At 50.8% G+C, this 13424-nt stretch overlaps 1 protein-coding gene and 1 long non-coding RNA gene across 2 annotated transcripts in view; both read left to right on the forward strand.

Annotated features, from left to right (window-relative positions):
* Positions 1 to 4409, forward strand: part of LOC136750900 (uncharacterized) — a 121116-nt gene extending 116707 nt beyond the window's left edge. The window contains exon 13 of the mRNA XM_066706055.1: positions 2837 to 4409. Within this exon, the coding sequence (XP_066562152.1) occupies positions 2837 to 3001 (165 nt within the window). The 3' untranslated portion in view covers positions 3002 to 4409. The remainder of the gene's footprint in view (positions 1 to 2836) is intronic.
* A 971-nt stretch (positions 4410 to 5380) lies between these two features.
* On the forward strand, positions 5381 to 8502 carry LOC136750902 (uncharacterized). Its single transcript, XR_010816971.1, has 4 exons — positions 5381 to 5971; positions 6491 to 6655; positions 7568 to 7736; positions 7825 to 8502. It is a non-coding gene; the product is annotated as an uncharacterized LOC136750902 (long non-coding RNA).
* The last annotated feature ends 4922 nt before the right edge of the window (positions 8503 to 13424 follow it).

Below are 13424 nucleotides of genomic sequence, written 5' to 3' on the forward strand. Positions count from 1 at the left end.
CGTCAGAAGCTGCCGTTGTACATTGCTGCAGGCTGAGTGGCTCATTGATTTTTTTCTTATTTATTTTTTTTCCTCTTCCCTTTTATAGGGGTGGGGGCTGTTTTCTTGCTGAGCAGGGTGAACCACAAAATAAATTTAGAAGTCATAATAACCGATAGAATAACAGCGCCTGGCACAGAGCTGCGAGTGAAAGGCGGTGCGGTCAGGTGATTGCAGCCTCCAGCTCCAGCCGGCCTCCGAGTCCTGGTGTCGGATTTCAGACGCGGCCCCAGACTCGCCGTGCTCCCCCGGGGCTTGTCAATCCCAACCCAAACACCTGGAAATACATGCTCTCCGCAGACGGGAAGCTGGAGATGGCGAGCGCCTGTTTAAAATTTATACAGCGTAACTTACATTAACACAGCGAGGAGACGAGCTCTCCACTCTGTCGCCAGATAATGAGGACGGGCAGGAGACGAGTGTCAGGTCACACATTCCTCCGCCGTCTCCTCCCCGCCCGGCTCGTCTCGGTTTTTGCTGCTGCCCCCGCCAGTGTAATCAAAACCCTCTCGGCGAGAAACTATTCTAATATTATCGTAACTATTCCGCTCAGATCCACAGATAAGGAGGCTGACGAATGCGGGGTTTGTGAGGCGGCCCGTCCCGAGCAGGAAAGGCTGGGAAATTGTTTCTCAGAGATTAGCAACAGCCGGCCGGTGGAATCAGATTTGCTAGAGGAGAGCGCTAAAGTGCACGTAGCTTACAGCTCTAATCCCAGTCATTTGCTCTCTTGTATTTACATTGATCCACTTGTTTTAGGTTCTACGACTGTCAATCTTCATGGCTTGCTTTGTGTGTTTGTGTGTGTGTGTGTGTGTGTGTGTGTGTGTGTGTGTGTCCTTTAATTATGCAGAAGTCTTAAATCCACCCTCCGTCCTCTTCCATTCCTGTTGATGCATCTCGAAATGAAATGTCGGCGTCCCGCTCTTCGAATCCGTCGGCACTTGCATCTTTTGACAGCTTAGTTTAGCAATACGTACAACCACACGCCATCCCATGTCTGCAGCCGGACGCATGGCAAAGCCTCAGCCCGGGGCATCTGTCGTGATACAATAAGGCTTCCGCCGAGCTTTCAAAGACAATGCAGAAGGATCAAAGCCAACGGCGTGCTTTATTTCGGGATCGGCCTTTTCTGTCACGATTGTGGCGGCACTGACACAGACTCGAGTCCTTCACAAAGGCTTTAGCACATTAAACCATGCGAATATTTTGTGTTTGAGACTGAGAAGGCTTTCCTGTATATATATCCATGTTTTAAATGTTTTCCTTAAATACTTGCCTATAAGATTAGCTAGTGAAGGGTGTGTGTGTGTGTAGTGTTAGTGTGCACGTACTTTTTGCAACCAGGAGGAATGTTGTTCAAGAAAAAGGCCTGCCTTTACGGTTAAAGACCGAGCTCCGTGGTCGTGCAGACATTCCAGCCATTAAATAGCTATATTTAACATGCCATTACCCCAAACACAAACGAGGTGATGCACAATAGCTGGTTATTACACATGCGGGGTGTTAAATTGCAGGTGGCCTTAATGGCGACAGTGGAGGCCGTGTTTACAGTCTCTGTGGTGCCGCAGAGCCGGGAAAAGCGTGTGGGGCTCGGTGACCTTTATCAGAAATGTCAGCAGAGATTGTCTCTGATTAATGCGGATTTATGTAAAGTGGACACGCTCTTAGGGGGAGGGAGGTGCGCTGAAGTCAAAACACGAACGCGCTGCTCCTCTCCGGCGCTGTGCGGTGGGAGAGAGCGCATAATCACACTGCATTATGCGCTCGTCTGTGGACTTACACAGGGAACACTCCGCTCATTCATCCATTCATTTCTGTTTAGAGATGTAAATGCCGCGTTGCCCTACTTGCTCCACTCTCTCCACGGCGGCAACGGCAAAGTGTGCCGCGATTAAACCTCCCGTTCGACGCAGACATCAGACGCCGATCAAGGGGCTCCGTTTAGTTTCAGTCAATTAAAATCTCCGCTGTTATATCACCGCTATCAATTAATACCGCGTCGCTTCTGAAGCTTGCGATGAAGGAGACGCCAAACACATCATTTGCGATACTTGAATACGTTTTTTCCCCTCACATGATCGTCTCTGGCGTGCCTGTGAACGCCTGGTGAATAAAAGGCACTTCTGATTCCTCCTGGCAGCACTCACACTGTTTCACTGCTGCCCACACAAATAAGGTATCAGATCTGGGAGCCGCTGTGAGGAGAATTCTGCCTCAGCCGTCTCGTGGGCTCCGGGGTCTTTGATATTGTTTACCGTTCGCGTCAAGAACTTCCTTTATTCTCCGCGTCTTCCGTGTGCCGCGCTGTCTTCGGACTGTTAGGACGGCACGTGATTTGTGTCCTCCTTAGAGGCGGGCAAGGAAAGGGATGTTTGCCTGTACGGAAGGGAATGGTTCTCTAGCGTGTGACTAATTTGAAACATACAAGCAATCACGGCAGCGCGCCCATTAATTCATGTTATTCCTGAAGGAGCTGCTTCGTGTCCCCGAAACCGAGGTTTTCTGTGCGGACGTTGACTCTCTGTGGTACGATCAGTAGACACGCTCTTCTGCAGACACCTGCTTAAACCTGCTCAAACAGAGAAGCAGCTTCCCCTCGCAGCGCTGGCTTTCCCTCCCACCAACCGAGAGATCTTGTTTTGCGGAACGTCCTTTAAAACAGGGTTACAGTGGGGCCATGGGGAGGGGGAGGGGGTGTGGTTTGGTGGGAGGGTCCTGGGGGGCACGTGAGGGGGAGAGAGGGGGCTCGTGACCCCCAGCTGACCCGGCTCTGTTTCCCCGTGTCTCGTTGCAGCTGGCCCTTCGCTCACGCTTCTGCGACCGGACGCAGATCAGGGAGTACCACCCGGGGGCCATTCGCTACACACCTGCCAACCAGGGGGGCTTCTCGGACTCCGACGACGACGCCACGGTGCTCTTCTACTCCCCGGACATGACTCTGAAGGACAGAGGGCCCTGAGGAGGCTGGCACCAGAGAGAGCGAGAGAGAGAGGGAGGGAGGGGGAGAGAGAGCGAGAGAGTGGCCTGTGCACAGCAGCGCACGGGAGGACAGCCAGGGAGACACTGGAGACGAGCTGTCAGCCTCCATTATTAATTCCCAGCTCTTAATATTTAATGTCATAAAACTGCAGCTCCCCACGCTGCTGCGGAGTCATCAGACATGCAGAGGACATATCAAGCTGAGTTCCGGAGGTGGGAGGGGGGGGGAGGTAGAGAGAGAGAGAGATGGAGCGAGAGGAGAGGAGAGGAGAGGAGAGGAACAGTGCTCTGTCCGTAGCTCGCCGTGATTGGAGTGGTTTGAAAGAACATGTTATATTTATTCCTGCAGTATTTTGGTCTTGTTTACAATGTAAAGTATCGTCTCGCACGGCTGCGTTTTATACTGTTACAGACTGTGTCATATTATGTGCTTTATTTTTATTTTGGTGTGCATACAGATATAAGCATGCAACCCTGTATTCCTCATATTTATATACTTATATTTTTATATGCTATTTATCGCACGGACGCCTCGCTCCCGTGGCAGCCCCAGATCTCACGCTCGACTCGAGGCGCAGGGGGTGTGGGGGTGAGAGCGGCGCGGCCTCCCGGCGCACTGACCCCGCACAGCTCGAGGCAGCCCGTCTCACCTTGTCGGCAGCCGTCGCTTCCCCGCACAGCCGCCCACAGACGAGCCTGTCGGCTTGATGTAGCTGCTGCCGCGCTGCCTGAGACACGAGCTCTGTCAGGAGACACCTTGACGGGCTGTCAGGCATCGCAGCTGCCGCGTGATTGGCAGGCTGTTAGAAGCCGCGGCGGAGGCGCGCGCACACAGACGGCGGAGGTTTGAACTGGAAGGCGTCGAGCTGACAGCCCCACACCTCTGTACATGACCACCCCCCCCGGGCCTCCTGTCGTCCTCCTGCAGTCCCACTGGAGGCTGGTCGGCCTCAGGGCACCGCACCATCCAGCAGCACTTATCCAGCACCTGACCCTTCCACTCCAGAGCTCTGTCCCGCTCTGACATCATCGCTCCCTGACCCTTGACCCCTGGAGTGTTGGTCTTCAAAGACTCGGCCCTGGTCAGACAGGAGCTCGGCCGTCCCTTTCACACCCTGCCCTCTGTGGACGCCTTCCCTGGAGAACAGCAGCGATATCCAGTAGGTCTCTGCGCTGGGTCTGTGTTTGAACTCCTTAGATTGGTTTAGACTTCATCATTTAAATTGTATACCATCAAATAACGACAATAAAAGCAGTTTATTCATTTTGCAACTTTGTTTTCTTTGCTACAGTGGTTTGGTCTCGCTGACTTATACTGTCATAACAATCATACAAGTGAGCAATTCTGTGTGTGTGTATGTAAAGCAAATAAAACACCCTCACACACACGTTTATATGTATTTATTTTATTATTTTAACTATTGTTTTGGACACAAGATGGCAGCCTTAAGAGAAGGCACGCTTCCAGCCCGTCCTCTCCCTCCTCACACCTCATTACGCTCCTAATTTACACATAACGCTTTCACATGCCAGTCCATTACTCATTCGTGGAGAACTGATCGAGTTAAAACCGCCTTCGCCAGCAGCCTCTCCTCACACACGGCACTGTGATTTCCACGGGCTGCCATTCGACTGCGGCATATGAAATAAAGCCCTGTTTAGAGATATATAATTGTTGGAGCCGGATCGAGACTGTAACTCTTCTTTAGATGCAATAAAACAGTTTGGGGGTTTTTCCCCCCTCTCCGAGAGAATAACCCCCAGGAAAATCTCTCTCGCCCTGCCTTATCGGCCCTTAATCCCTCATCTTTTTTAATGGGGGCGCCGGTGCAGCTTTATTTTTGTTTCCTAGCCTTTTTATGCCGAAAAAGAAGTGAAACGCAGGTGCTGATGGAGGTACAGATTAATGCAAATGAACAGGAATTAACAAAATCGGGAATTGTTGCTTTTTTTTCCAATGCGCTTTCTACCAAGCAATTAACACTGGGACGTATCTTAAGTGTAAATTGATGTTTGTTTTCATCTATCTCCAAACACATTGTTCCTGTTGGTGCTGTTGCTGAATGTATTATGCTAATATATTAATTTTGCTCATACTGGCATGCATCGCAGCAGACCGACACAAATGTGTGTGTGTGTGTGTGTGTGTGTGTGTACAGTGGATTTTGATTTCCTTCATATATATAATATAAATATGAGTTTGGCAAACTGTATCTGAATCGAGATGTTTGTACAACAGTTTCCGTGGTTCCTGGTCATACGCAGCAAACCCACATAAGCCGAGCTGCGACGCGCTACTCTTTTGGCTGCTCCTCTCGGCCCTCCTCAATCTAACCTCTAATAAAAGAAATGCCCAAATCTGTCCGGTCGCCGGGATGTAATCAAGTGTGTGCAGCAGCCGCGGTGTGCGCAGGATAATCGAGCCTCTCCGTCATAGGAAGGAATTATTCCTCAGTATCGCCGCCTGTGCTGTAATTGGATACAATTTAACATGCGCAGCCCTGGCACGCCGTGCGCTCCGAGGCTGCCACAGCCCGGCCTGGCCGCTGGATTATTTTTCAGAGCTCGTAAAAAGAAGCAGCACGGCCTCCCGTGACAAAGGGATTAATAGGGGGTCTGGGGAGATTGGCGTCAGCTGTGGGAATTAGCCAGGACCTGGTGCATTACAGGTTAAAAGACAACAACTGGCAGCGACGGCGCGGCGGGGAGAGCATTTTAGATTGAAGCCCACCGCCGGCCACATGTGAAAGACGGCTCCGAGGGGCTGGGCTGGGCTGCCGCCTCGTAAACTTCCTCTTAAACAACAGGAACTGCTCGTTAGCGAGGGGGAGGCAGAGCCGCGGCCTGTGATGGGAGCCGGGCTGGCGGGCAGCAGTGCGCACGACTCCGGGCCGCGGCGCTGCTCGCATCAGGTCGCTGTCACGCTTTGTGGCCGCACTGCTCGACAGAGGTATTTTGTTCTGCCCTGGCTTTTTCCCCTCCTCCCCCCAGTGCTGCTTTCAAAACAGAAAATGCAAAACACTTGGTCAGTACAAGTGCCAGTTCAGTTTTGTGCGCAGCTTTGCATTTTGGCACAGATGTGAGCCTACCTACACACCGAGGCCACCACAGAGAGGAGGCTCGCCCTTCACACATAATCTCTCCATCAGACTCTGTGCGGACCACAGCGAAACTTGGAAAGCATTCAAGCGGGCAGAACAATAAAAACAGTTTCTCGTTGAATTAGTTTTCACTTTTTTTTTCTGTATCATTTTAAAAGCAGCGGATGCGCAGACGTGCCTGGTTTAATGCGCATCGGCTGTTTTAATTTCGGGTTCAGTGCCGTGCCTGCTCGGTCTCGTCGTTACTGCGGGTGAATCGGCCACGATTAGTAAATCCCCTCATACGGCCGCTCAGACAGCCTTCATCCTGCTCCTTTCCCCCTGGGTGTTTTTCTATTTGATGTGACTGTTTTTGTTTTGGGAAGCAGGAAGCCCAGACAACCTTATCGGCAGGCAGGCGGACGGCTGGCTGACACGGCGCCCCGGCCCCGGCCCTCGGTGTCCGCAGGATGGAGGGCTCTCCGACTCTGCGGCTGGGGACGCCTGCGCGCCGCTTCAAGTGATAAATGCGCCGTGAGCTTTGCACCCCGCAGGTAGGCCCTGCTGTTGGGGCCGGGGAAATGAAAAGAATTGCCCCCTGAGAGAGCAGCTCTGTGCCACAGCCCCTTTGGAGGGAACAGCGGGAGGGAAGGGAGGGCAGGCCGCAGCGCTATAATCTCGGAGATGCCCAGTGTGCACCGCCAGCCTCCCTGCAGCCGCCCAGCAACACAGACGCTCTCGCCTATACATATTTCATTCCCCAGCTCCTCATTATGCGTCTCTGCTTTCAATAGATTTGAAGCGCTCTCGCCGTTTATATCTGCTAACCATCCTCGGCGTGTGTGTGTGTGAGAGAGAGAGAGCGCATTTGTGTGTGAGAGAGAGAGAGAGCTCTTCTGCATTAAACCCAGTAATCTCCAGCCTTACAGTACCCAGGGGGCAGATATCACTTGTGAAGGCCAGGCTGTATGGTAGGGACCAATAATGAGCCGCGCTGAGCACTTACTGGAAGGAGGAATCCTGACACAGTCTTGGGTGTACACTTTTTTTTTTTTTTTTTTACGAGAGAGGATTTTTCAATTATTTACATTAGTGTACAGATTTTGTGGTCCAAATGAATGCATCAAGGGCATGTCAAACACTGGATACAGGGGAGCTCGGTGTGTGAGTGAGCGAGAGGGAGAGAGCGAGCATCTGCATGGTAGCATTAATATTTTATCCCCCATCCCCCACCCGCATGGCTTGTTTTATTTGCTTAGCAGTTATTTCCCTAAAGTAGGAGCCCAGCGTTGGGGGCTTCCCTTTTAATAATGGATTTTTTAAAGCATTGTTTCTAGATTATGCAAGCTAATTGTCTGAGTAAAGGTCCTGGCTTCTCACGGAGGGGCTTTAAAACTGTGAATGTTTGGACTGATTCTTGCAAAACCACCTCCTCCTCCTCCTCTGTCCCAATTCTGCCGTTCCAGCTAACCGTGCGGAAGAAAGAGAGGGGTCAAGTGACAAGGTCAGGGGTGAGGCCCAGCATACGTGAGGGCCGACATTCCTCCCGCAGACGTCCCGGGGTGCCCAGAGCTTGGTTTAAGAGTTGTCTTGCAAGTTGTGTCTGGAAGGTGAATTCTCCGTCTGAAGATGAAGGTGGGGGAGGTTTTAAAACCACACAAACGTAAAAAAAAATCCCTCTGATTGATGGTGCGGATGAGTCGTGGTGTTGATGTTTTTCCAGATCCCGTGAAGGCAGCGCTGGGGACGGCCTGTTTCCGAGTCATCATCTGACTCTGCGGGCCCAAACAAAACAACAAGCCCAAAATACCAGCTGACCTCATTTCCCGTGCAGGCCGTGCATGTGGCGGCTTCTTGGAGCTCTGCACTCTCCTCAGAGACAGACTTCACACATGTGCTCAAAACCAGACCGAGAGCTGCGCTGGGAAATCTGTTGGGGCAGCTTAACTGTCCTCATTTCTCTGACTTTGTCCCTGTAGCTGGAGGTCAAGGGTGCACAGGGTGGGTTTCAGAAAACCTTCTGCAAAAGGCCGCTGCTCCTGTATCTTCTAAAAAGGACGGGACAGGGTGGTGTTTAAGGTTATAAGGACTGGAATCACACTGAGCATTTCCTGTTTTTTTTTTTCCACTCTCTAGAAAAATGTTGTTTTCTGACAAACACTAGGAACCCGTGTACATATTTACAATTTGAGACCATTTACCAACAGCCGCGCTGGCTCTCTGTGTGTTTGTGTTGACAGGGAATTAACCATGTCTCTGAAATCACCGCCCTTGTGAAACCTTGGTAAATCGAGTTGCTTTCAGTTGAGGGAAAAACAGTGTGCGTTAGACCATCCTGAATTACACGTATATCTATTTTTGAAGTTCACTTATTGTTTCATCTTCACCCGCATTAGTGAAAGCCTCTCTGACTTCTCATAAACCAGACAGGCAGCTTCAGGACTCCGTGGAAACGTCCTGTGTCTTAACTCAAACTTTAATTAGGAGTGTAAATTAAATCAACCTTTTGTTGATCTTAAAGAGATCTCTCATATTTCTGAATAAAGAAGAGAGGGTAATTCAAAGGTGTTTTTTCTTTGTTTTATTAGCAGGAAACGGGGATTTTTAATGCCGATGGGAACCCGGTTTGTCTTATTCTTGCACACGTTTGAACGCATCGCTGAACACACATGCACTGCGCACGTCAGTAACGGGGGGATTTGGTCAGTTTGCGCGACGGGGACGGCAGCTGGGGCCCGCAGAGCCGGGAGCAGAGCAGCGGGGAGCTGTCGGAGCGCCGGCCAGAGGGAGGGAGTCCGGGCTGCTCCACGCCGCCTGTCCCACCTGCGCACGCACAGCACATTGCTCTCAGTGTCCAGCTGAGGATGCGTGTTCTCCCGGCTCCTTGGGACTTTGGGCATGATTTCAATATAAGCAGTTTTTTTCCATCAATACACCGGGGGTTGGAGGCAGAATTAAAACATTAAAAGCAAGTGACTTTCACAAACAAACCAAAAACATTACAGGGCCTGCTGGTGTAAATTATTGTATGTGGGGTTTTTTTTTTACAGGCAGCGGATACTATGACGTGTTTATGTGGTAAAGCAGAAGGCGCATATCTGGGGTGGGGGATTAACTTGAAACACACATGGTGTCAGCTGACTTGGGTCGGGGGTCGTCCACAGATCTACAGAAGGGGGCTACCACTGCCAGGATCAAATGCCCCCGCCTGATTGAGCAACGCTGGAAGACAGCCAGCTGAGCCGAGCTGGCTGTTGTGCAATTACAGATGTAGAAAACACGGTCCCCCCTCTCCTTTCCGAGGGAACAGCGCGGCTCCCGGCCTGACGCCGCGGCTCTGCGGATTGTTCTCAGCGATCCGTAACGATCTGCAGGTGGATCTCGCTGATTAATGACGGCTGCTGGAGGCGCCGCTTCCTGCAATCGGAGCTGCCAGAGAAGGGCTCCAGCTCCCACTCCCTGGCTCAGCCTCAGACGCCGCCAGACCTTTCATTCCAGCTCTCGGCTGCGCAGGCATTAAAGCAAGCGCTCCGAGTGTCTGATTTTAGGAACAGATGGCTGGATCATTGTTACCTCCCAGAGACTCCAACTCCCACACGAGTCAAGTGTGCGTGTTTCTCTCTTTCCTCTCTGTTTCGGGGAGCTTCAAATGCGCACTAGACTGCCGGAGATCTGCTGCAGCTCGCTTTTGATTTCGAAAGAGTTCAAGCACTGCTCCTCTAACTCCTGCATCAGCGCTGCTGCTGTTTGCGTTTCTTTCTGTGCTTGGAAATAGACAAAGAAAATGAAAAAACAAGAGAATCCCGATCTTTACTGAGATCAGTTGATAAACTAGTGGCTCGAATTACATCTGTCGGCTTTCTTTGCGCAGCGCTGTTGTATTGCAATCAGACGTGCAGTGTTTGCGGGGTTACGTGGCACTGAAGCCTGCAGCAGTGCACAAGTCCTCCCAGCTGAACTTAATGAGGGTGTCTGACCGATCAACCCAATGCTTTTAATGACGTCTGCGTGGTTTCCATTAGCGCACAGGACCTGGGTCCGTACCCTAATTGCCACGCCGCCTCCCACTCTGCATTTCCATTTAGTGGAGCTCGGATTGGCCTCCATTTCGGGTATACACTCAAGTTCAATGGCTCACTTTCTCTGAGCCGGAAAACGAAGGATCGGTGTCTTTGTTCTCCATGGGCGGGACAGCACACCCCAGAGACGGCTCTCACACCCTTCCGGCATCTTCTTCTGTTGCTGGTTAGTTTGTCGTCTCGGTTCAATGGCTCTTTTCAGGCCTGTTTATGCTTCTGAAGGTGGTTTAATGAGTGTGTTTTGGTTCCACTAGGCCACATCAGATAACAAGGGCCATGCATTTCAATCTACTCTTTCTATACCATTGCAGCAGGTGGCACTGTTTGCATTGCAAGAATCCAATTAAAAGCCAAGCGCATTACAAACACGCACACACACACACACTCAGAAATGCCATTCATGTCCCCCTCCCAACCACGATCTAGTTGTGTGTGATTAGATTGCTGAGGGGATGAAGTTTGTTTCAGTTGTAAGGTCATGGGCTGCCTGTCACCCCAAAGCTCTTCTGAATCTGTATTCCACTGGATCACTGCCGCAGTCAATGCGTCTGCCCACGATATTGCTGCTTCCTTAGGTCTTAAATCGCAAGGTCAAGCCGTGTTGGACAAACACAACTCAAGGACAAAAGAGGCTCACTTCTTTAAAACTCATGTCCAATAAATCTCCCTTTATTGTCACTGTGCAACTACAGGTACCTATTCGGTTTATTGTCAAGCATAGAGCATGTATTGTAATGATCATGAGCAGGTACCCAGCTGTGTGCTTTGCTTGTGTACACTGAGGCTAGTCTCATTTATTTTTCCCTCGGCTGGCCTCTCCGGTGTGAAACAGCTCAGATTTCACCCCACTGATACAGCCGACACAAGCACGATCAGGACCAGACATCAGGGGCTGCTCACTGATCCCCCCTGCCCGACCCGATCCACTTCTCACCTGAGCCAGCTGTTAAGCCAGCACTACGGCAGGAGAAATGCATCATCCCCGGTTGACTCCCCCCTCCCTCGTCCATGTGGCCAGGACCCTCACACCGCAGTGTGCGTCTGCAGGGGCTCTGGCACAACACCGTGCTCCTCTGGCGGCTCTTATTTCCCCATTTCCCTCGCACTGCACACCAGCACAAATTGCTCGCAAACCCCTACCCTCATTCAACATCTTCTGGGACTCGGAGGCACTGTGAACGGCCTCCTCGGAATTAATCAGTTTAGAGGTTATTTAATCCGCTGGAGACCATTTTTCTTGCCCTTAAACTGGAAATGTGCGTGTCTCCAGCAGTCCTTCATGAACAGCATTCCCCCAGACAGCTGCAATAAAAGGGCCCATCCCCCCCGTTATGAGTTACAGCTCTGACAGATGTGCCCCAGCCCTGAGCAGCGGCTGCGCTCCTCTCCTCCTGTCAGGATTTGTCACTGTGGTCCGCTGCCTTCAATGTCAGCGGTAATAGATAAGGAGGGGATTAGCCATCGGTACAATGGATCTGACTGCGGAGGAATAATTAGCTGAGCTAATGTCATTTAATTGTTTATTAATTAAGTAAACGCTGTTTTTGCTAAATCTGTGTATGACTTTGACAGGATCTATTCTCAGGGGGAACACGGGGAATGTACCTGCTCTCGGATCACTCTTCCTGTTATTCCCAGTTTCCACTCGGGTTGCTGTTTGGGATGAGCGCAGGATTGTGTCTTTGGGATACAATCACTGTGCATACAGGCGGTGCAACGTTACTATCACACTGATGAAGAGAAAACGCAGTCGTCCCCACAGATTGTGCTGATAAGTAGGTTTTGAATAGTTCAGTGACGCTAAGTACAGCTCAGGAAAAAGTTTTTATCTTTGAAAAGGCTTATTGTGATATATTAGTTATCTATCTTTATGGTGGCAGCCATAGCAACCAAATTATGGTGAAAAGGTAATCATGGCAGTTAAACTTCTTTTCATAGTGCTCCTCTCTTCAGTGTAACCTTTAAAATCGAGTCTACTTTAAAAAATAACATACAGTTGCCAGTTTAAGAAAAGGCAAACATACCAGCAGATTATACATAAATCGTCAGAATGCAATAATGTATCTGTAAGGGAGAAGCAGGGTTGCGTAGTGGCATATATCAGCTTTTTAATCAGCCGTTTCCCTTATTTTTCCGTTGTGGGACCAATGGATGTCGCATATAGCGGTTAGTGACACGTTAATGATTTCAGAATGGGCTTTGACAATTAAACAAGGAGGATTCAGCTGAACAAGACAGAGGTGTTGCACTAGAGTGAGCTGCTTTATTGTCACTCCCCGCAGAAAAGGATCCAGGATTTTGAAGATGCAAACGACACTTCTGTAAGGGGAGGATGTATGCATAATGCATAGCGTGGCAAGCTGTAATTAAATAAAATAAGGATAATAACAATAAGAAATATTGAAATTACAGAATATGTCCTGCTGCTATGTTTTGGGAAAGGACAGTTGGCTTGCAATGGGCTAGCAAGCTTTTCTCTGGCACTGTAGGTACAGTATATTAGCGCTGATGGTCCGACTGCATGCCCCGGTAATGAGCGGTGTGAGGCTGTGACTGCGGGCGGGATGGGCTGTCCTCGTCGCCGGCGCTTCCTTCCTGCAGTGCACTGGGGGGGGGTGCTGTGAAAGTGGCGCACGGTTACACAAATGCAGCGTCTCAGGTGCGGACGGGCCCTGCAGGCTGCGCTCAGACAGGCCGCCCTGTGGCTTCATCTGGCCGGCGGAGCGACGCGCAGACAATAACGAGAGAGCGGTGCCGCAGAGCACAGACCCAAACCAGCGCCTCCAGCCAGGGCCCAGCGCGACATCTGGGGTTTTTTAATTTAAGGAAGGAAGTGAAACCACCTCGGTTTAACAAGAGGCTCTGGGAGCAGTCTGGCTGCGGCGCTGGTGGCTCCTGGAAGCGGCGCACATCTGCTGCTCCAGGCCGGCCCCCTCACACACTCCCACGCTGCAGGGGCGAGGTGAGGGGCTCCTCCGCACCCGAGCGTCAACACGTTTTCTCCCCACTGGCTGTTTTAACTCTTGGTATGAGAAACATGAGCGCTCAGGCCGAGGCGCTGGCAGGGACTCTCTGGTTTATTTGTTTTGTGTTTGCTGTACCCGTTGTAATGCCTCACAGACATCGTGCTCGCATATCTTGGCACCTCTTGAAGGATGCTCAGAAAGGCAATAGTTGAAGCATGCTGCAAAACCCACATATTGAACTGGACCACACAGGCGACCAGCACAACACACCATGGGCC

Source organism: Amia ocellicauda, chromosome 6, assembly GCF_036373705.1.
Source record: "Amia ocellicauda isolate fAmiCal2 chromosome 6, fAmiCal2.hap1, whole genome shotgun sequence".
In the NCBI taxonomy this organism is placed as follows: domain Eukaryota; kingdom Metazoa; phylum Chordata; class Actinopteri; order Amiiformes; family Amiidae; genus Amia; species Amia ocellicauda.